The sequence below is a fragment of the Bos taurus genome, chromosome 16 (assembly GCF_002263795.3).
Source record: "Bos taurus isolate L1 Dominette 01449 registration number 42190680 breed Hereford chromosome 16, ARS-UCD2.0, whole genome shotgun sequence".
Taxonomy (NCBI): Eukaryota; Metazoa; Chordata; class Mammalia; order Artiodactyla; family Bovidae; genus Bos; species Bos taurus.
Genome location: NC_037343.1, coordinates 1,892,007 through 1,912,777, shown reverse-complemented (window position 1 = coordinate 1,912,777; position 20,771 = coordinate 1,892,007). Strand labels below are relative to the sequence as shown.

General features: G+C 56.4%; 1 protein-coding gene across 2 annotated transcripts in view; it reads right to left on the bottom strand.

Annotated features, from left to right (window-relative positions):
• Positions 1-251: 251 nt before the first annotated feature.
• SOX13 (SRY-box transcription factor 13) overlaps positions 252-20,771 on the bottom strand; it is a 30,916-nt gene continuing 10,396 nt past the window's right edge. The window contains exons 2-14 of one of the 2 annotated variants that reach the window (XM_005216694.5): positions 13,067-13,265; positions 11,645-11,786; positions 11,416-11,502; positions 10,133-10,305; positions 9,448-9,516; positions 8,937-9,051; positions 6,386-6,471; positions 6,066-6,228; positions 5,598-5,707; positions 5,377-5,473; positions 4,096-4,239; positions 3,068-3,284; positions 252-2,043 (exon numbers count right to left, since the gene is read on the bottom strand). In XM_005216694.5, the coding sequence (XP_005216751.1) occupies positions 1,767-2,043; positions 3,068-3,284; positions 4,096-4,239; positions 5,377-5,473; positions 5,598-5,707; positions 6,066-6,228; positions 6,386-6,471; positions 8,937-9,051; positions 9,448-9,516; positions 10,133-10,305; positions 11,416-11,502; positions 11,645-11,786; positions 13,067-13,265 (1,879 nt within the window). In that variant the 3' untranslated portion in view covers positions 252-1,766. The remainder of the gene's footprint in view (positions 2,044-3,067; positions 3,285-4,095; positions 4,240-5,376; positions 5,474-5,597; positions 5,708-6,065; positions 6,229-6,385; positions 6,472-8,936; positions 9,052-9,447; positions 9,517-10,132; positions 10,306-11,415; positions 11,503-11,644; positions 11,787-13,066; positions 13,266-20,771) is intronic. The other variant, XM_005216695.5, reaches the window with a different exon arrangement.

The following is a 20,771-nucleotide window of genomic DNA, read 5'->3' as shown; positions in this document are numbered from 1 at the left end:
CTGAGTTCCTGCCTCTTACCACGGTGCTCCTAACACTGCGTTCTCTTCTTCGGACGTGAGGGGGCGCCGTGGTGAGGCTGGGCTCCCCTCCTTGAAGCAGAGGTGGCCATCGCGTGTCGGCTCTGGGGGGCGTCTAGCCTGGCCTCCTTGGCCTGGGATGTCTCCTCCTCGGCTCCACGGGGCTGCCACCAGGGGCAGTGGTGCCGGGCTGGGGCTAACCCTAACCCTAACCCATCCAGGCAAGGGCCAGATTCTGAGACGGTCTGTCTTTATTATATCAACAAAACACAAAAAATCCCCCCAAGTGTAAACAGGAGAAATGTGCTGGTTAAGTTACTAATCATTATCTTATTATTAACAAAATAAAGCACTATCTATGTTTACAGTCATAAAAAAAAGAAACAGCTGGAGAAAAGCTGGGCGTGGGGCAGGAGCAGGGGGAAGACGGGGGAACAGACAGAAGCGCCACATCTGTCCCTGTGGGGTGTGGGTTCCCTCCCCACCCTGCCCAGGGCTCTTCCGGACCTTTGGAGTCAGGTGCCATCAGGATTTGATTTTCTTGGGGAAAGCCTCTGTGAAAGGGACCAGGACCCGGGCAAGCTCTTGGTGTGGCGTGGGGCAGGGGAGGGGGCGGCAGGCGGGGGGCAGGGGAAGAGGACGAAGCCCCCTAGAACACGGAGCCCGCCCACCTCCGGCTCCAGAGGGGCGTGGAGCCCCGCGGCCTCAAGAGCCCTCCCAGTTTCCTGCCGCTTACAGAAGGGGCACCGCCAGGGCTCTGCCCCGCTCCTGGCACTCAGGTTGGGACGGGGCTGAGGCAGCAGGACAGGGCCCTCTGGAGGCTAGTACGTCCCCAGCCGCGGGAGCTGGAAGTGGCTCCAGGGGTCAGGGAGGCAGTGACGGAGTGGGCAGGAGCAGGGGGGTGCCCGGGGACCCGGGGCAGACTGGGGCCTGCAGAGACCCAGTGGGTGCCAGAGGGGCAAGGGCGGGCACTGGGGAAGGGAGAGACCCAAACAGGCCCTGCAAAGAGGCAAGGACAGAAACGCAGTAAGGACGCACAGAGCCTGAGACGCCTAGACTGACGTGGAGAGGTAGCAATTCGGGGACAAAGAGAGGCACAGAGCCCCCCAGAGAAGCAAGAGCGGCACCAGGAGACACCCGCGGGAGCTCAGCGGCGGCCCCGGCACTCAATAAATACCTCATGCGATGCGAGAACAGACGAAAACACACGCACACACGCACACATGCGCACACACACGTGCACACGCAGCAGCCAGAGACACGAAAGGCTTGGCAGAAGGTAAAGACGGCAAGGACAGCCAGACCTTTGTGCACAAAGTGATCCTGGTGGTCCCAGGAGCCATCTGGGGTACTTTGGTGGTGATGCTGGGGTGCAGATTGGTCCCACGGTTGCTGGTCCAGCCAGAACAAGAATGGAAGTGAAAGACTGCGGCCCTAGAGGAACAGGTCTGTAGCTGCCATACCCCCAGGATGGGCAGACCTCCAGGAGGGGCGGTCACACAGTGCCCCCTGGCCACGAGCCCCAAGCACCCCAGTGGAGCTCGGCGAGCCCAGCCCATCACCACCGAGGCCACCAGCACCTCACTGTGCCCACAGTGGGTGTGCGGAGGGGTCATCTCCCATGGCGCAGGCATCTGCGCACGCACAGCTGTGCCCATCTTCCGGCAGGCCCGAGTCCAAGTACCAGTGGGTGGGGTGGCTGTGCCCAGGTCTCCGCAGGGAGGAGGGCCAGGCCCGGGCCGCCGGGATCAGTCCGTGAGCACCACCAGCTCCCCGTCGCTCTTCTCCTCGCCCTCCGAGTCCTCGTCCTCGCTGTACCGGTACACCTCACCGTCAGCCGCTGAGTGCCTGTCCTCTGTGCCCTCGCCCTCCTCCCTGAGGCTGCAGGTGTTGACGATGACCGGCATGTTCGGGTCCAGGCCGCGGGGCACACAGTGCTCCACCAGGGGCTGTGCCAGGGGCACGCCTGCCACCCGCGGGTACAGGACTTCTGAGGGGCTCATCTGCACCTGGCTGGTCTGCTGGCTGCGGGCGGAGGACAAGCGCGGTTACAGGTGTTCCTGACTTCGACCCCAAGCCCACTCTCCTCTGGGCCTCCTCAGGGCACGTCCTCCTACTCCCACCCTTCTGGCTCCAAGACACACACACCTGCTCCCTGGTGCTTTTCTGATGGCAAATTTACAGACCTGCCCCCGCCCACCCCCAGCCCATGCAGCCCCAGAGCCACACGTTCAGATATTCCTAGAGGATTGTGTGTGAATTCAGTTTGGGAAAGCAGTATATTTCGTATGCCCCAGTGAGTTTCCTATTTAAAGGAATCCACTGGGATGCCTGCTTTGGTCAAGTCACGAATCCTCTGTATGATCTTTAGTACCCCTGAATTTTTCGAGTTTGTCAAAAATGGGATCCACAGGCACATTTCTCTAGACACCTGCTAGTCCCCAGTCACAAATCTATATCCTGAGCCACCAGGGACTCACCAGTCACAGTCATCCCTGCAGCCACACGCACACACACAGCCAAAAGACAGCCCACACTAACCCGTCGCTCACACACACACACACACACACACACACACACACACACACACAGCTCTCCTGGAAGCCCACACTAACCCCTGTTGCTCACTCTCACACACACACATGCACAGCTCCCCTGGAAGCCCACACTAATCCCTGTTGCTCACTCTCACACACATACACACACGCACAGCTCCCCTGGAAGCCCACACTAACCCCTGTCGCTCACACACACACACACACACACACACACACACACACAAATGCACACAGATCCCTGGAAGCCCACACTAACCCCAGTCGCTCACTCTCACACACACATGTGCACGCGCAGCCGCAGCCACGGGCGGGCCGCTCACGGGGTCATGTAGGAAGCCCACACTAACCCCTGTCGCTCACTCACACACACACACACACACACGCACAGCTCCCCTGGAAGCCCACACTAACCCCTGTCACTCTCTCTCTCTCTCTCTGACACACACACACGCACGCACGCACGCGCGCGCAGCCGCGGACAGGCCGCTCACGGGGTCGCGTAGCTCTGGCGGGCATCCTGGCGCCGCGTCCTCATCAGAGCCTTGTACTCGCCCACCCGCAGCCGCTTGCCCTCCACGATGCAGGTGCGCTTGGGCCGCGGCTTGTACTTGTAGTCTGGGTACTTCTCCAGGTGCTGCCTGCTCAGTCTGGCCTGCTCCTCGTAGTAAGGCTGTTTCTCCTGGTTGCTCATGGACTTCCAGCGGGAGCCTGGCCCAGACCCAGGGCAGGCGGTCAGCGCTGGGCTCTGCTGACACGGCCCGCCCCCTGCGGACACTGGAAGCCCCACGAAGGTTTTGGGTCCCAGATACATGTGCAATCATATATACACAGCAAGGGCCTGGCCCAGTGTGGGAGCTCCACGGATAATGAGCAAATGAATGAGGTTGGCAGGTGGAAGGATACCCAATTGCTAGCTTAAGACACAGCCCCCACCCACATTTCAAACTACCTGGCACTCTGGGAAGCCTCTGGTCTGCATGATTTGCATAAGTAAAAGAGTAGCCCCCCAGGCCCTCAACAATAACCAGAGGCCTAAACTGGAGGAGCTGAGGCTTGAAAACAGCTGCTTTTTTGAACCCCACCTGCCCTGCCCTCCATTTCTCCTTGGCCCCCAAAGAGGATGTATACTTTCAAAACCCTTTCTACTGACAACCCAAGAATACGTCTCTCTTGCTTCCTGCCAGAGCCAGCTCCAAGGGTCTGGGCAAAGAGGAGGACAATGTTAGGGAGAGATAGGAGAGGGGGAGCTAGAGAATGTGCACACATACACTCTCTCCCCCAAGTTCATGGGTGCAGAAGAGCCCCACCGTGGTACAAGACTCCAGGACCCCCCGGCCCTGCTTCCTGTCTGGTTCCCGAACACCGGCAGACTCTGGTGGAGTTCACCGTGGCTTGGGCCCTCACCCAGTGAGGCCCAGTTAGACCCAGCTGACTCCTGCAGCCATCCTGCTGGACTACGGCTCCGAGGGCCCATACCCTGGCCCCCAACCCCCAGCCCTGAGACCCCACTGGCCCTCACCGAGAATCTTGCTGATGCTGGAGTTGTGCATGTCTGGGAAGGCTTGGAGGATCTTCCTTCTCTCGTCCTTGGCCCACACCATGAAGGCGTTCATGGGCCGCTTGATGTGACTGCTGTTCCGGGACTCAGGGAAGTGGCGGGAGCCTGGGGAGCAGGGGAGGAATCAGCCTGGATGGGGAGCCCGCCTGTGGCAAGGAGAGTCCCCCAGGGCAGCCAGCGTGGGGTAAGGAGAGTCCCCCAGGGCAGCCAGCGTGGGGTAAGGAGAGTCCCCCAGGGCAGCCAGCGTGGGGTAAGGAGAGTCCTCCAGGGCAGTTAGCGTGGGGTAAGGAGAGTCCTCCAGGGCAGCCAGTGTGGGGTAAGGAGTGTCCTCCAGGGCAGTTAGTGTAGCGTAAGGAGAGTCCCCCAGGGCAGCCAGCGTGGGGTAAGGAGAGTCCCCCAGGGCAGCCAGCGTGGGGTAAGGAGTGTCCTCCAGGGTAGACAGTGTGGAGTAAGGAGAGTCCCCCAGGGCAGACAGCGTGGGGTAAGGAGTGTCCTCCAGGGTAGACAGTGTGGGGTAAGGAGAATCCTCCAGGGCAGTTAGTGTAGGGTAAGGAGAGTCCCCCAGGGTAGCCAGCGTGGGGTAAGGAGAGTCCTCCAGGGCAGTTAACGTGGGGTAAGGAGTGTCCCCCAGGGCAGCCAGCGTGGGGTAAGGAGAGTCACCCAGGGCAGCCAGTGTGGGGTAAGGAGAGTCCTCCAGGGCAGACAGTGTTGGATAAGGAGAGTCCCCCAGGGCAGACAGCGTGGGGTAAGGAGTGTCCTCCAGGGCAGACAGTGTGGGGTAAGGAGAGTCCCCTAGGGCAGCCAGCGTGGGGTAAGGAGTGTCCTCCAGGGTAGACAGTGTGGGGTACGGAGTGTCCTCCAGGACAGCCAGTGTGGGGTAAGGAGAGTCCTCCAGGGCAGCTAGTGTGGGTAAGGAGTGTCCTCCAGGGCAGTTAGTGTGGGGTAAGGAGAGTCCCCCAGGGCAGCCAGCGTGGGGTAAGGAGAGTCCCCCAGGGCAGCCAGTGTGGGGTAAGGAGAGTCCTCCAGGGCTGGCAGAAGGACTTCCCTTCTGTCACCACCAGGGGTCACTGAAGCCTCCTGCAGCAGCCAGGGAAGACCGGCAGGGGCCTAGGGACAAGAGACAGACAAGGGAGGGACCCGTAAGGGGACTCCACAGACCGCCTAGGGGAGAAGGGGTTGCAGACAGACACCCCAGGTCTGCCCTGGCCCTGGTGGGGAGCAGGAATGGCCACAGATCCTCACCGTCCATGTCACAGCCCAGCATGGCTTCTTCCAGTGGGTGCACACAGCTGTCCTCCAGCCGCTCCTTGGCTGGAGATGTGTCCACGCTAATGAGGTCCTGGGGAGACAGGGAACTCATACATCAGCCCCCTCTGCACACCCCACTCCCTGCCCTGCTTTCCCTTCAGTAGCCTCGGCCTCTGTGTCCCCCTGGCTCCCCGGGTGCAGGGGAGGGGCCCTACCTTACGGAAGGGGGCACTGGGGGAAGTGTCTAAGGCTCCGCTGTGGCCGTGCAGCAGCTGTCGGGCATCCTGGATGGCTTTGGTGACAGCGTCCCCTTCACCGAGGAAGCCTGGGGAGAGGGTGGGGAAAGGAGCAGAGGGGTGACTGAGCGAGGTCATGTCTTACGACCCATGGGGTGATGCACCGTCCTCCCCTCTGCTGCCCTGCACACCCCCAAGGGCGCCATTGACCTGGAGTCCTGGTGCCCACAGACAGACGGGAGAAAGGCCTAGATCCCTGATGGTGGGGGGTGCTGCCCAGTCAGATTCGGGGGGGAGAGCAGGAAGGGTCTCTGGGACGCCGAGTGCTGAAACTCAAGGGGGCTAAAAGGAGCGAGTCTAACCCCTGGTCATAGAAACTGTCACGGACCTGTTCAGATCCCACCCTCTTCACTCTCCCTTAGCACTGAAAGGCGTGGGGGGGCTTACCCAAAGGCAGGCTAGGGGGATTGGCCTGCAGGTCCAGCGTGGGGGCCCCGTGGCTTGGGGGACGCGGTCCGCAGTTGCTCAGCTTCAGGTTGGGGGAGCTGGAGGAATTAGGCAGCTCCGAAGCCTTGGGCTTGGCCGTGAGGTTCAGCGGTTGGGAGGGTTCCTGAGGGAGGCGCTGAGGGTCAGCAACTCAAGAGGGGCCAGGGGCACGTGGGCCAGAGCGGAGCGGAGGAGACAAGGAGGCGGGAAACGAGGGTAGAAGTAGGGGAACACAAAGGAGCCCCCATCCCCGAGGGAGCCGGGCCGGTGGGGGGCGGTACCTGCAGGGGGTGGTGGGCTGGCAAGGCCCCAGGCCTCTTCACCACTGGGGCGGGGGGGCTGTGCAGTAGCTGCAGCGGATACTCCACTATGGAAAAGGCGGCAAGGAGAAAAGTCCTGTGTGAGCACAGAACAGCAGACACCCTGCTTGACGAGGTCCCAGCAGCTCAAAGCGGGCGGAGGCTCGGAGAAGGCCCAGCTTGCTTCCAACCACTGCCTCCCAGGCCCAGAGTGCTGCCGAGGCCTCCTGTGCCCACCCCCAACCCCGTTTCTTCACCCTGTTCCTGCCCTTCCCAACTCACTGACTATGGAGTTCCCACCCAACAGCAAGATGAGCTCTACTCCTACGGATTTTGTACCTACTACAGGCTGGGGGGCTTTCCCAGGTGGTGCTAGTGGTAAAGAGCCTGCCTGCCAGTGCAGGAGACTTAAGAGACGCAGGTTTGATCTCTGGATTGGGAAGATCCCCTGGAGGAGGGCATAGCAACCCACTCCAGTGTTCTTGCCTGGAATTCCATGGAGAGAGGAACCTGGTGGGCTACGGTCTATAGGGTCGCAAGAGCTGGACATGACTGAAGTTACTTAGCACACGTGCATGCACGTGCAGGCTACAAAAGCAGCTACCTGGTTTGTAGTCTGTCTTATGTGCATTAGCAAGAGAATCCCTAGTGTGTGGCAAATTAATAGGTACTCAGTTTACATCATCCCATTTTACAGATAAAGAAACTGAGACCAGGAAAAATGACACAGGTGCTCATACAGCTAATGAGTGGAGCACTGAGATCTGAACCCAGGTCTTACCCTCTACAGGCACTAGCTCTCTTCTGCCTAGCTGGGCTCATTCTCCCTCAAGGAGGCCCAGCCTCACTGACTTGACAATTGAGATGGAGAGATGAGCCATGGAGATAAGCCTCTGCCGACATGATCGGTGGTGATACGGGCTGTGTGCGTGGCGTGCCAGACAACTCTGTTCAGCTGGGGAGACCGGAGCAGGCCTCCCAGGGGGAGGGGAGGTGTCAGTGGGTGGGCAGGTGCAGCGGAGGCGGGCGGGTGCCAAAGCAGAAGGTGGCAAGTGAGGGTGGCATGCATGGATCAGCGGGGCTCGTGGCCTGTGAAGGCCGAGCCTGGGAATTTGGACCCTGTTCTACGGGCCGTAGAACTAACGCTCGCAAGCTGGCAGCGCAGCTGGTGGCCACAGGGCTCCCTGCCCACTAGGATCTGGGAGCAGATGAAGCAGGTGGTAGCCTGGCCAGTGCAGGTCTCCCAAAATGTATTTCCTGTCTCCCTTTTCCACGAGGCTGTGGTCCCATCCCGGCACAGGCTCTGCCCTCCCCAGCCCTGCAGCTCAGCCCGTGAACACCTGGAGGTGCTGTGGTTTTGTGCAACCCGCCCTCCCCTTCACCCCGCTCCACCCCCAGTTCCCATGCCTTCACCCCAGAAAGCTGTCCTCAAAGCAGGGCCTGACTTTCCAGGCCTTTATGTTTTCCCTGCCTCCACCCTGAATCGGGGGGCTGACCCAGGAATTGTGCCTGCAGCCCAAAGGTCTTGGTGCTGGACCCACACTGGATTTCCTCTGCCGTCTCTCAGGCGGAACGGGAACATCACCCAAAGGGAGCTGACTTAAAACCTGCTCCCCCTCCTGGACCAGTGACGGGCAGCACCTCCGCCTGCCCCCAGGGCCGCTCATAAGGACTCCGTGCTCACAGCTCCCTCGCCGCCTCCATCCCACGCTGCCTTCATTCGGGCTGTTACCCCCATCTCAAGAATCCCCCCAACAGCCCCCGACCTGGTCTCAACTCCACCTGGTACCCACCCTGTTCCCCACCACCCACAGCCAGTGACAACGCAGCCTCTACTGAAACGTCCAGGCGCATCCCACATCCTACAGATAAATTCCAGAGTCTATGCTCAGCCCTGCTGCCCTCCCTAGGCGTGTCCCACTTGCTGCCTCCCACTTGCTGCCGTCTCACTCCGACACCCCACTGGGCTTCCGGCCCCAGGATCCAGGCCCTGGCCCTCCACCCTCCGTTCCCAGCTTCATGCTCATAAGTCTGCACCCCCAGGACCCAAGTGAGCACCGCAAGAAGCCCTCCCAGGTACTCTGCTGTCTCCCTCCTGGGACCATAAATTCCTTGAGCTCAGAGTCCACATTTTATCACCTCATGGCTGTCCAGCAACTCATCAGCACCGGACGCATGGTTGGTGCTCTGTTCTGTGGTCACCAAGTCCCGTGACGGGGCAGAGCAAAGCAGGAGTGTGAATTCGGGAGATGTATAAGTAAGTTAACGTTCAAGTATTAATATTCTGGTACAGGAAGTGTCCCAGAACTGCGAGACTAGACCTAGATTGGCAACATCCTTAGTCTGGAAAGCACTTCATGGTTATGTGCTATTTCTTTTCATTCTCCCAGTGAAATTCAGAAAGAAGGGATTATTTTTCGACTAGACAGATCCCAAACTTAGACCCAGAAAGGTGACACTGCAAACCGATGGACGACTGCGATCCCGGGGCTCCTTCCCTGACCTCAGGCCGGCCCTCCCCGCCCGCACTCACCTGGCTTGCAGGGGATGGGCTGAATAGGCAGAGCCAGCTGGGAGTCGGGGGTAACGGGCAGAGGTTGGTGGCTTGGGGGGAAGGCTGGAATCATGACGTAAGGCATGTTGACCTGCTGAGGGCAAAGAAACACTGGGTAAGTCCCTGGGGGTCCCAACCAGTTACCCAGGTGTGGTCAGGCCTGGAAACAGAGGGTGGACCAGGGGAAGAGAGACATGGGCTGAGGGCAGTTTTCAAAAGGATCCATCTGACCCCACATCCACTCTGTGGGCCCCTGTCTGCTCCCTCAGATCCCCGCTGGGAGGAAGATATTCTGGGCCCTGCCCTTGAAACGGGGGACAAAAAACAAGGGAAGGGGCTAGAGCAAACATGAGCCCCCGTGCTTAGGGTCATGCTTCAGTGGTTCTGCTCAATCCACAGCCACTGTCTTTCCCTGTTCACAAAACCTGTGCACACTGGTGTCAGCCCCTCAGCCTCCAGCCCTCCCAGAGCCCAGCCCTCCCCCCTTTACCTGGATCTGCTGCTGAAGGAGGTTGATTTTGTGCTGCTGCTGAATCAGCTGTTGCTGCTGCTTAGCGATCTAGCAGAAGGAAAGAGGAGGCAATGGGAGTGTGGACATTAGGCTCCAGGATCCCACTTCCCATAAGCCTTTGCAGCCCCATCCATACATAGCCTGCCTTCCACACCAGTGGACAGACAGGCAGGATAGCTGGACAGGTAAGAAGCCAGCCGGCCAGCCCTCAGGATTTACTCTCCCTTTGCAGAGCTCGCCCTTAGAGACCAGACAGGGAGGGTGGGCAGGAAGCAGCTGGTTGCTTTCGCTCAGAGCTCCCCCAGCAACCTCCACCCTGGTCCTCTTGCAAGGACTGATGAACCCCAGAGGCGGGAATCCCAGCCCCTTCCTGTGGCCCCCTCCCCACCCGCCCGCAGCCTCAGCCTGCACCAGCCAGGCCTGCCCCACGCTCCCTGCTGTGTCCTGAAGGTGCCTGCCCTGGGAAGCAGGGTCCCCCATGCTCTCCGCTGTGCCCTGAAGGTGCCCGCCCTGGGGAGCAGGGCCCACCATGCTCCCTACTGTGCTCTGAGGGTGCCCGCCCCACGCTCCCTGCTGTGCCCTGAGGGTGCCCACCCCAGGGAGCAGGGCCCACCATGCTCCCTGCTATGCTCTGAGGGTGCCCGCCCCGGGGAGCAGGGCCCACCTGCTCCTGCTGCTGCCGGGCCAGCTCCATCTGCTGCTGCTGCTTCTCCAGGAGCATCGCGGCCATGTTCTTCTGCTCTGAGTGCGCTGTCAGGAGCTGGTCCCGCAGGGCGGACAGCTGGTGGATCATGACCAGAAGCTGCAGCTCCTTCTCCGCCAGGCTCTCCTTGGTCCCTGCTCCACAGGGAAAGAGCCATTGTTGATAATTTTTGTCTGTTCATCTGTCCACCAGTTCATCTGTAGGACACTGAGCAATTGCTATCCCCCAGGGCCGTGCCAGGGACTGGACCACAGAGAAGACTGGAACATGATCCTTGCCCTGGAGCAGGCTCCTCATCTAGTCAGCTGACCACTGGTCGCTCTGGAAGTTCCCCACCATCAGCTGCTCTTCCAGGCCCTGGAAATGCTGATGGTGGGATGTCTCAGGCCTGGCCCACCCCTGGGGTGTCCTCAAGAACCCAGCGCCATAGGGCCAGGTGGATAACTGTCCCGCAGGAGAGTCCAGAGGGACACGGGTAGGCTTTGGAGCAAGAGAGATCTGGGTTCAAATTCCGCTATTAACCCATTCCCCCCCAGGAGCTGTTGGGCAAGCGACCAACTTCTTTGCATTTTATGGTTTTTTGAATCTATAAATAAGCACCGTGATTGTCACCTCACAGGGCTGCTGTGAGGGTAATGGGAACTGAATGTAAAGCTCAGTCGTGGATCTGGTACACGGCCCTCAGCTAGCGATGTCTAACTTGTCTCCAGTGCGGCTCATATCAGATACAGCAGTTACTCCTAAGTGCCAGGATACAGACCATTTGCATCAGAATTACTCAGGGAACCTTTGAAATATACAGATGCCTAGGTCCCTATCCTTTGTGAGTCTTGAATCTGGGGATCTGCATTATTTTAAAGTTTCCTCTCGGAAAATTAAACCACCACACTGGGAGTGAACCTAAGCAAACACACTTTATTGTACTGAGTGAGGTCCTGATGACCTAGAATTAATTTCCAGCAGTGAGAGGGAACATTCCATTTCATAGTGAGATATGGGAAGTGGCAATGACATGCCCCAGGTCACAAGGGTCCCAGGGGACTTGATTCCCACCAGGCCTCTGCTGCACGGAAATAGGTCCAGCGCTTGGGTGGAGAATGGTGCTGACCCCTAGGGCCAGGCAGCAGCCAGAGGGGCACAGGTCATGTGTGAGGGAGTCAAGAACCCCAGAAATTGCCCTGCAGGCCTAGAGAAGGGAAGGGGGTTCAGATGTCTCCCCCTTGCCCACCCACATGGGCCTTCACCTTTGACATCTTTGGTTTCCACAGAGCTCCTTCCCAGGAACTTCTCCTTCCAGCCACTGGACAGCAACTTCTCGATGGCCGGCACAACTGGAAAACACCAGAAGGCTGAGAAGCACCGTCCTAAGACCGCCCCACCAGGCCCCATCTCTAACTTGGGCAGAAGGCTGAGAAGCACCATCCTAAGACCGCCCCACCAGGCCCCCATCTCTAACTTGGGCAGACGTCTCACCTTCTTTTAAGTTTCTGTTGAAGTCCAGCTTCTCCTGGCTTCCAGAAGCAGCCTCGGAACCTCCTGGTCTCCTGGGTTCTGGGGACTCACTGTTCTCCAGGGAGCTGCTGTCCTGCGAGACACACTGAATGTCCCTGTCACCCTAAGACAAGAGGGACAGGAGGGGGGTGGCGCTGAGCACTCCAGGGATGTATGCCCTGGGGAACCCCAGAATCTACCCAGCTCCCAGCCTTCAGTAGGGCCCTCTCTCCCCACCTCCCGACCTTTGCTCTGACTCGGCTTAATCGATTTCGTGAAAAGAACAAAAGGTTTTAAGACAAGAGATCTGGGCTCACTGACTCACAATGTGCTTAATCCCATATGAGTTCCTGAACTTCTATGAACCTGACCTCCCTCTTCTGAAAATGGAAATACTTATACCTCCTTTTGACATAGGATTGTAGCTGGGATCAAAGGAGTTAAGGAATGTGAATGAGGTTTGCCATTGCAGAGGCAAAGGCCAAAAGTCAGCTATTAATTATTCCTCCCTTGCATGCACTACACTCCAGCCTGGCTGGTTACTTTGAGGGTCCCCACTCCCATTCTCTTTCAGACATTGCCCACTTTCTCCTCTTCTCATCTGAGTCTTCTCCATTCTTTAAGGCTCAGCTTAAAGTCTTATTCCTCCAGGAAGTCCTCCTTGATTCACTACCCCTACTTCCAGCCCCCTTTCGCCTACTCCTCCTGGCTGGATCCCTCCTCAGAGCCCTAAAACTCTCCTCATTTTCACTCATTTGCCTTTTTTTTTTTTTTTTAATTTAAATTTATTTATTTTCTCATTTGCCTCTGATTACATATTTCCTTTTACATCTCTTAAATGGAATCATGGAATTGTTAAGAGCTGAAAGAATCATCACCACTCATATAGTTCAGCTCCTTCATTTTAAGGATGAGGAATCATATTGTCTTTAATAGTGATTTAAACTCTGGTTTGGGTAATAAGACTGATTTTCTTGAATCAGCAGTAGATTTCAAAGTAGTAGATGTCTACTACTAGACAAAGCTAGTAGATTAGCTTTAAGCCAGACTGTAAATGTGTGTATCTTACTTCTCAACTAGTCCTCAAGGGTAAGGACCAGTCACACAGAGGCGAGCAGTTAGTATCAGGTGAGTGAAGACAGATGTGAGTCCATGTCCTGCTCAGACAGGTAGCCTGACCCACCCACCCACCCGTCTGCCTGCCCCTTGCTAGGCTGGTGGTGCCTGGCCCATCCGCCGGGGGGATGGGCACACGCACAGGAGCCGCAGAGGCAGGCTGGGGACTCTGACCCAGGAGCCCCTGGTGATGCCTGGCCCATCCACCAGGGGGATGGGCACACACATAGGAGCCGCAGAGGCAGGCTGGGGACCCTGACCTAGGGGACCCAAGAGAGTGCTGGGCACCTGGGTTGGAGCTTGCGGGTCAGCACCATTCTGGGGGGTGCGGGCTGGGTCTCCAGGCTGCGATTCAGCTGCAGTCGCCGAGCCTTGGGGGTCCTCGTAACAGGGCTCCTTCTTCCCCTCTGCCTTGACAGTACAGTTCACCATGGTGCCCACTTCATCCAGGACCAGCTGGGCAGAGCCGGGGCTCCTCATAGACATCCTGAGGGAGGAGGGGCAGAGTCGGGACGAGGACCTGAGCCCCCAGGCAGTGACTGCTGCTCCAGCCCCAAACAGGTACACTCATACAAAAGACCAGCTCCACTTGGAACTCACTGTGACCGGAAAAGATTCTGGTCTGCCCCCACCCCTGCCTTTTTCTTTTAATAGAAAGGCCTAGAGGAGACTGGGCCGCCTTCTGTTGTACCCTGCTTGTTGTAGCGTTGGGACTAGCGGGCTGATGGGTTCCACCAAGAAGGCTAGAAACTTAACTGGCTGTTTCCAAGCCCAGTAAAACCAAGATCATATATACAGTATGTGTCTGTGTATGTTTAAGTACGTATTTGTAATTATCAAAATTTAAAAATCAAGAGATAGCACATAAAAATCTGGGCTTGGACTCTCTTGAATTTAGCCTGGGGCAATAACTGGGATTGAGTAGCAGTTACTCTTTATGAAGAGGCCAGATTGTTTCCCTCTCCACCACTCACCAGGGGCTTCCCTGGTGGCTCACACAGTAAAGAATCCATCTGCAATGCAGGAGACATGGATTCAATCCCTGGGTTGGGAAGTTCCCCTGGAGAAGGGAATGGCAACCCACTCCAGTATTCTTGCCTGGAGAATCCCATGGACAGAGGAGCCTGGAGGGCTACGGTCCATGGAGTTGTAAAGAGTCGGACACGACTGAGCGACTTTCACTTTCACACTCCCTCCTTCTCCCCTAAAGTGAAACCAAGTATTGACTACCCTATACACTTGTTCTTTGTTTTCCTTATAGAAGAGGCAAGATAAAAGTGAACTATTTGCAACTATTCCTTGAATCCATCTATCTATTTACCAAAAGTGAGGTGAGTTGAAGTGACCTAAGAGATGAGTAGCTTTCCGAGAAATATTTTCTTGTATCTGGTTGCTGCTGCTGCTGCTGCTAAGTCGCTTCAGTCGTGTCTGACTCTGTGTGACCCCATAGACGGCAGCCCAGTAGGCTCCTCTGTCCCTGGGATTCTCCAGGCAAGAACACTGGAGTGGGTTGCCATTTTCCCTCTCCAGCGCATGAAAGTGAAAAGTGAAAGTGAAGTCGCTCAGTCGAGCCCGTGGACTGCAGCCCACCAGGGTCCTCCGTCCATGGGATTTTCCAGGCAATAGTACTGGAGTGGGGTGCCATTGCTTCTACCCATTTCCCTTGTTCCTTACAGAACTGGTCTAATTGTAGAACAGTATTATACTTAAGAGATCTGGTTAGAGTCTCAATTAGAGTCTGGCCCCCTCTGGGCCTCTGCAATCCCCGGTGTAATGAAAGCAGAGACTGAATTTCCTACTTCTGTTGCTGACACCATGCCGTGTGGGATCACCAACTAGCTGAGCAGGATCCTGGGAGTCGTTTTCGGTGGTCACGCCAGGCTCAAGGCCAGAGCAGCAAATGCCCAGAGCTCACCTGCTCCCCCTCCAAAGTCAGAGAGACAAGACCAGCTGGGACATACAGCAGGTTCCAAGAAGGCATGGGTCTTGCCTCAGCTACTCCAGGAGCTGCTGAGTCATCTTGGGCAAGTTACTTAACCTTTCCATACCTGTTTTCTCATCTGTAAAATGGACAGTGTGAAGTGATGAATTGATATTTACAAGGTGTTCAGAAGCGTGCTTGGTGCCTTTGTTAGAGCACAGCCGGTTGGAATGCAGCACAGGGAGGCAGCCGGCATAGCCTGAGGGCTAGTTTGAAAGGTGAAGTCATGGGTCAGGCACAAATCAGGATTTCTGTGGGTGAGGCCATGAATCTGTTTTAACAAGCCCTCCTGGTGATTCTGATACATAGTAGTTTGAAAAGCTGTGTTACTTTTTAAAAAATTTGTTTACCCGGGCATTACATTTTTAGGAGGGGAACCTAAGGCAAAAATTATATATAGTAAAACATCCCTCAAATTAAATTGCAGGTGCAGCATATTTGTATATTACATCACCTCTGTATAAAATGCTTCTTATAAGGAATGATGCGATGTGCTACATACGACAGATGTACACATGCACAGTATTTCACTTCAAATAACTGAAAGCATTCCAGTCGAATAAGATGTATCTGCTCGATCTGATGCCATCCTGCAGACCAGACCAGACCAGACTCTCTTGCCACTTTCAAAGGGCAAGGTGCCCTGGGGGCTTGGTGTGGGGCCCAGGAAGGGCAGGGTGAGGAGAAAGGAGAAGAGACCCCCGCGCGGCCCAGCAGGGCCCTGGGGTGCGTCTGGGTCCCGCCCCGCGCGGCCCGGCCAGCAGCCAGGAAGCCGGCGCTCGGCCCACCCGGGCGGGGAGGGGCGCGGGGGAGGGGCGCGATCCTGAAGCCGAGGGCCGCAATTACATAACAAACAACCCGGGGCTCAAGCTGTGAATTAATCAAACCGCTGAAAATAAAACCTTCCTCTCAGGAACTTCAGACAAAAGAAATGAAAACAACCAGGCTGGCTGGAAAATAAAAGACAGCAGCGCTGAAAGGGGGACAAAAGGAAATCAGACAATAGGGTGTTGGACAAAGGCAATAAAGCCAAAGGAAGTGTGACAGGCGAACAATGCGGGGCCGCGGGCTTCTGATCCCCGGCCGGCTCCGCGCCCCCCCGCGCCCCGCCCGGGCCGGGGTCTTGGGGGGTTCTCTCCGGGCACCCTCAGGGTGCTGCCCCACGCGGCCCAGCTTCCCGGCGGCACCCGGGGGGGCCCCAGCGCCCGCCGCCCCCCAGAGCTCGGTCCCGCTGTGGACCACCCTCCCCCTGCCCCCGCCGCGGAAGGCCGAGGCAGAGGAGGTGATGCTCGGTCCTAAGGAACCCCAGGGACCCCGGGACCCCGGCCACCCCCTGCTGAGCACCTGAACCGCGGCGGGTCCCGGTGGAAACATGCAGAGTACAAACTACACCCTCGTTTTGGAAGGGCTAGGACGAAAACATAATGTAAAATAGCTCATTGGTTATTGATTACTCGTTCAAATATAAGTTTGGACACTTTGGGGTTAAATACAACACATCGTTAAAATTCGTCTCACCTGTTTCTTTGTGCACTTCTTACTGTAGCTAGGGAAAACGTGTGTAAGTGTAGCTCACCTTATGTTTCTGTTCGACCCTGCTGCACTAACAGCTCTTCCCTTTGACCTTGATGGCCTTTTCTACCCACTCTTAACTCCCAAGAGTACACCCAACTGGGTACTGGGATTATTTTTGTTTTGGGGGGGGGGTGCTCCCAACAGTCCGTCCCAGCTTCTGACACAGAGCCTGGTAACAAAGAAAATGGCTCTTGGCGACCAGTCAAGCTAGCTTGGAGGTGTCAGTCTGTTCACCAGGGCATGGTACTCCCCCTCCCCAACCCCCCATTACCTGCCAGATCCTGCTAGCAGCCCAGAAAAGGGCCCTTCATTTCCACAGGCGTCTGTCTCCACTGCAGGCACTGGCCCTGGCTCTCCATTGGTCCCCTCCATGGATTCATTGGTTTATGGAGAAGCAACAGCCCAGGGTTGATGCAGAGTGCAGCCTTTGGGGTTTAACAATCTGGATTCAAATCTCTGCCCTGCCACCAACTGACTTGTGTTACCGTGGGAATCTAACGAACTCTGAGCCTTCGCCTCCTAATCCATATAATGGGTTAATAATCCATCTCTCACAGGTGTCCATGGACATTAAATAATACAGGGTGAGCATCCATTAGGTGCCATATAGCCCAGGATGCTCCTAGAGCCAGGTGGTTGAGAGAGAAGGCTCTGGGGCAGACACACCTGAGTCCATTTGAATCCTAAATTTGCTTAATTGATTGCTGTGTAACCACGGGCACTTGACATAACCTCTCTAAATCTCAATTTCCTCCTCAGTGAAATGGGAACAAAACTCCCAACATGAAGAGATTGAAGTGAAAGCCGCTCAGTTGTGTCCGACCTTGCAACCCTGCAAGGGAAGGCAGAGCAGCAGTGCTGTTCTGTGTTGAAACCCCATGGACTGTAGTCCGTGGAATTGTCCAGGCCAGGACTCTGGAGTGGGTAGCCCTTCCCTTCTTCAGGGGATCTTCCCAACCCACAGATCGAACCTAGGTCTCCTGCATTGCAGGCAGATCCTTCACCAGCTGAGCCACAAGAGAAGACCAAAGCTGAAGAGATTAGCCTTCCATTAACACTCCAGACCCTATAAGATGTGCCTGTTTTACATTCTCTTGGCACCCTGAACTTGTGACTTCAAAGTACTTTTCACAGTTGGGAATGATACCTTCACCTGTTTTATTTCTGACTGGCCCACTAGCCTGAGAACCCATCCAACCCCACACTGTGAAAATAAGCTTAGTTTTGCTCATCAGTATAGCTGCAGTCTAGCACAGTGCCTGGTACATATAGGTGCTCAATAAACATTTGTACAACACTCAGAGTATAATACAGCTCAGCAGCATAGGACAAGGCAGATCTGAATGCCTAAGTGACAACTACTATACTCATCATCATCAGATGGATGCTGCTGTCTGGGGCTAATTTCCCACACCCCCACCTCCCACAGCCAGTTATCCTCAGCTGCATCTTTCTTGCTGCTAAGCTCTTCCTGTGAATGACCCCAATCCCCTAGTAGCAAGGCAAGTCCACTTCCTTTTGTTCTTACCTTGGGACAGTAAGAAACATTTTCCAAACATTATGAATTTAAAGACCCCGTGGAGTCTTCCCTTAAGTCTTTTCCAGAGACTTAAAAAAAAAAAAAAATTCCCTTATTACCCCTTCCCTACAAAGCATGCTCCATGCTTCAATCATATATACATGATTTTTCAGGAGGTTTTAAGGTCAGCGGTCACAGCCTCCCTTTTCCCCAGATGCCCAGAAGTCAGACTCTTCTGGTGCTCAGGAGATGTGGATTACTGGCCTCCCCCAGTTCCCACCCAGGTTCTGGTCAGAGGCCACCCTGGTAGGGCTCTCACTAGGGTAGAAGCGCTTCTGTGTTCCCAATCTCCTCCTTCTCGCCCAGTCTTACTCATATTTTATAAATGGAGAAACTGAGGCCCAGAAAGGTCAGGTTCACCTGGCTTGTTTGGGCATACTGATTTAGGAATACAGTCAGAGGACCTTCAACCAGCTGGGGCACGGAGCAGCATTCCTGCTCTGCCTTCCCTTCCCTTCCGGGGAACCTACCCCACAGGCCCTCCGCCACCCTCTCCTGGGTTTAACCTCACCTGAGCATCTTGAGAAGTGAAGGCCCCTAGGGGGAGAGGGCTCCGGCCAGCCCCACTCTGGATGCCGCAGAGTCTTGAGTCTCTGAGCTGACTCCAAATCCCGCGCCCAGGACAAGGCAGCGGATGCCTGCCCCCCACAGAGGGATGAGGGCGCAGAGCCCAGTTCTGGAGTCTGCAACCAGGCACACTCCAGGGGCTAAGCTCCTCTTTCTCCTGCCTACAGTCAACCCTCTCCCAGCCCCTCTGACCCCCTCCCACCCTAGGCACACAAAAACTAAGCCCCTTTCTACCCCCAAACAAATCACCAGCCACTTCCTCTCCCAATCAGACAACAACCAGCCCAGCCAGATTGGAATCAAAGGACTTTTTACTCTCAGACCTTCCTCCCTCCATAACAACAGCCCTCCCCTCCCCACATCTAGATACAGATAAAGATAGAGATAAATTCCAGTCATCGGAGCATGACGGGTGACTCAGACCCAGGGCTACAGGAAGGCAGACCCTCCTAGGAGGGTCAGTGACGACACTTCCCCGCTGGGCACACACCTGACCCTCTACTGAGACCCCCGCCCCTGCGTGGGTGGTGCAGAGGGCACTGCCAGGGAGGAAGCATGTGGCCGGGAGTGGCAGGGCCAAGGGAACAGGTCCCAGAGGAACATCACTTCCTTTCAGGGCCCCTGAGAGTTGAGAGCCCTGGGCAGCCCTGAACAATGGCCCGAGGCGTGGGTGCCCAGCACGGTGCCCAGTGCCACATCCTGCCATTCTTCTCCCAGGCCGCACCCTGCCACCCTTCCTGGCTACGCCCGATCCTATCTCTGCTGTTTACTCAGAGCTGGGGGCTGGGCTGGCCACAGGCTTGAAACAAAGCTTTCCTGCGAGGCTCTCCCTCTCTTCGGCCTCTGTGGGCCCTGGGGGTCAACAGGTCCATGGTGTGGCCCTGTCTAGCCCAGACCAGGTGGAGACAATGGCCTATACCCCCCGTCCCTGGGCTGTTTCTGAGCTGACCAAGGTAATACATCACCTAGCAGAGCAGCCAAGACTAGCTAGACTGAGGCGCGCCGAGCCCCCGGGAGCCCCTGTCCTAGCCTGTAAGAGGAGTCAGCCCCCTACATCACCGGCACAGAAATCGAGCTCCAGACAGAGCTTTGGCATCTGCCAAGATTCAGGTGACCCCCAAAGGACTTAAAAGGCTGGGAGAAATGGGCGGTGCCGTTCCCACCCAGAGCCTCCTCTGAGTCTCTTCAGAGACAGAAGAGGCAGCGTGAAAGGGCCGCTGAGATTCCCAGGAGGAAGGGGCTGCCCCACCGACCTGGGTAAAGCCAAGGAAGTAGACAGTGTTTCCTGGAGGCCCTCATCTGGGGCCCTCCTGCTTCGGGACCTGAGGCTGTCTCCAGCCCCTCCCGAGCCCCATCAGCAGCTGGGCCACAGGGCTGGGGCAGCTGCAGCGCTGACCTCCGCTCCCAGCACCAGATCCAGGCCCCCCGCCTGGATGAGGGCGCGCGCGTCTGCTCCTTCGCACAAGCAGGGTCCCGTCCAGGGCCCGCGTGCAGTCCGGGCCGACCAGCCTCAGCAGAGACCTGTCTTGTGGGGTAGCCCCAAGTGTTAACCATGGGGAGAGGAGGAAAAAGAGCAAGCCGTGCCAGAACACCACCCGGCTGAGGGCACTGGGCAAGCCCTCACCTCTCCTTCTCCTGACCCACCCAAGGCCCAGTGGAGGCATCTGAACTCAGCCAGCACTAATGCCCAGATCCATGTCTTCTCATCTGCTGGCTGTGCCCTGGCTCCCTCTAACCCAGGTAACGGGATCCGGTCCCGCAAAGATCAAGCCACCACTGTCTTTGCCACTTACAAGATTCCAGTTGTTTCTTGAGTCATGGCCAAGGAAGAATTAACCAAAAAAATCCCAAAGTCACTTTGGAAACTTGAGGGGAAGATTCAGTCTCTCAAAACTTTAGTTTCTTCACACGTAAAACAGAGATTCCAATACCTACTTTGTAATTAGAAGGTAATCATAAGCTTAGAGAATCTGGTACAGAATATATGTCCAGGGAAGTGTTGACAGGATACCATCTTGACCCAGAAAGTTGGCATACAAATAATCAGAAAATACACGTGGCCTCATCCTCTCCTCCCTGGGATGTACCTCCTTGTAAAAAACTGAAAGTTGCTCAGTCTCCTTGCAACCCTGTGGACAATATAACCCAACAGGCTCCTCTGTCCATGGGATTCTCCAGGCAAGAGTACTGAAGCGGGTTGCCATTTCCTTCTCCAGGGGATCTTCCCGACCCAGGGATCGAACCAGAGTCTCCTGCATTGCAGGCTGATTCTTTACCATTTGAGCCACCAG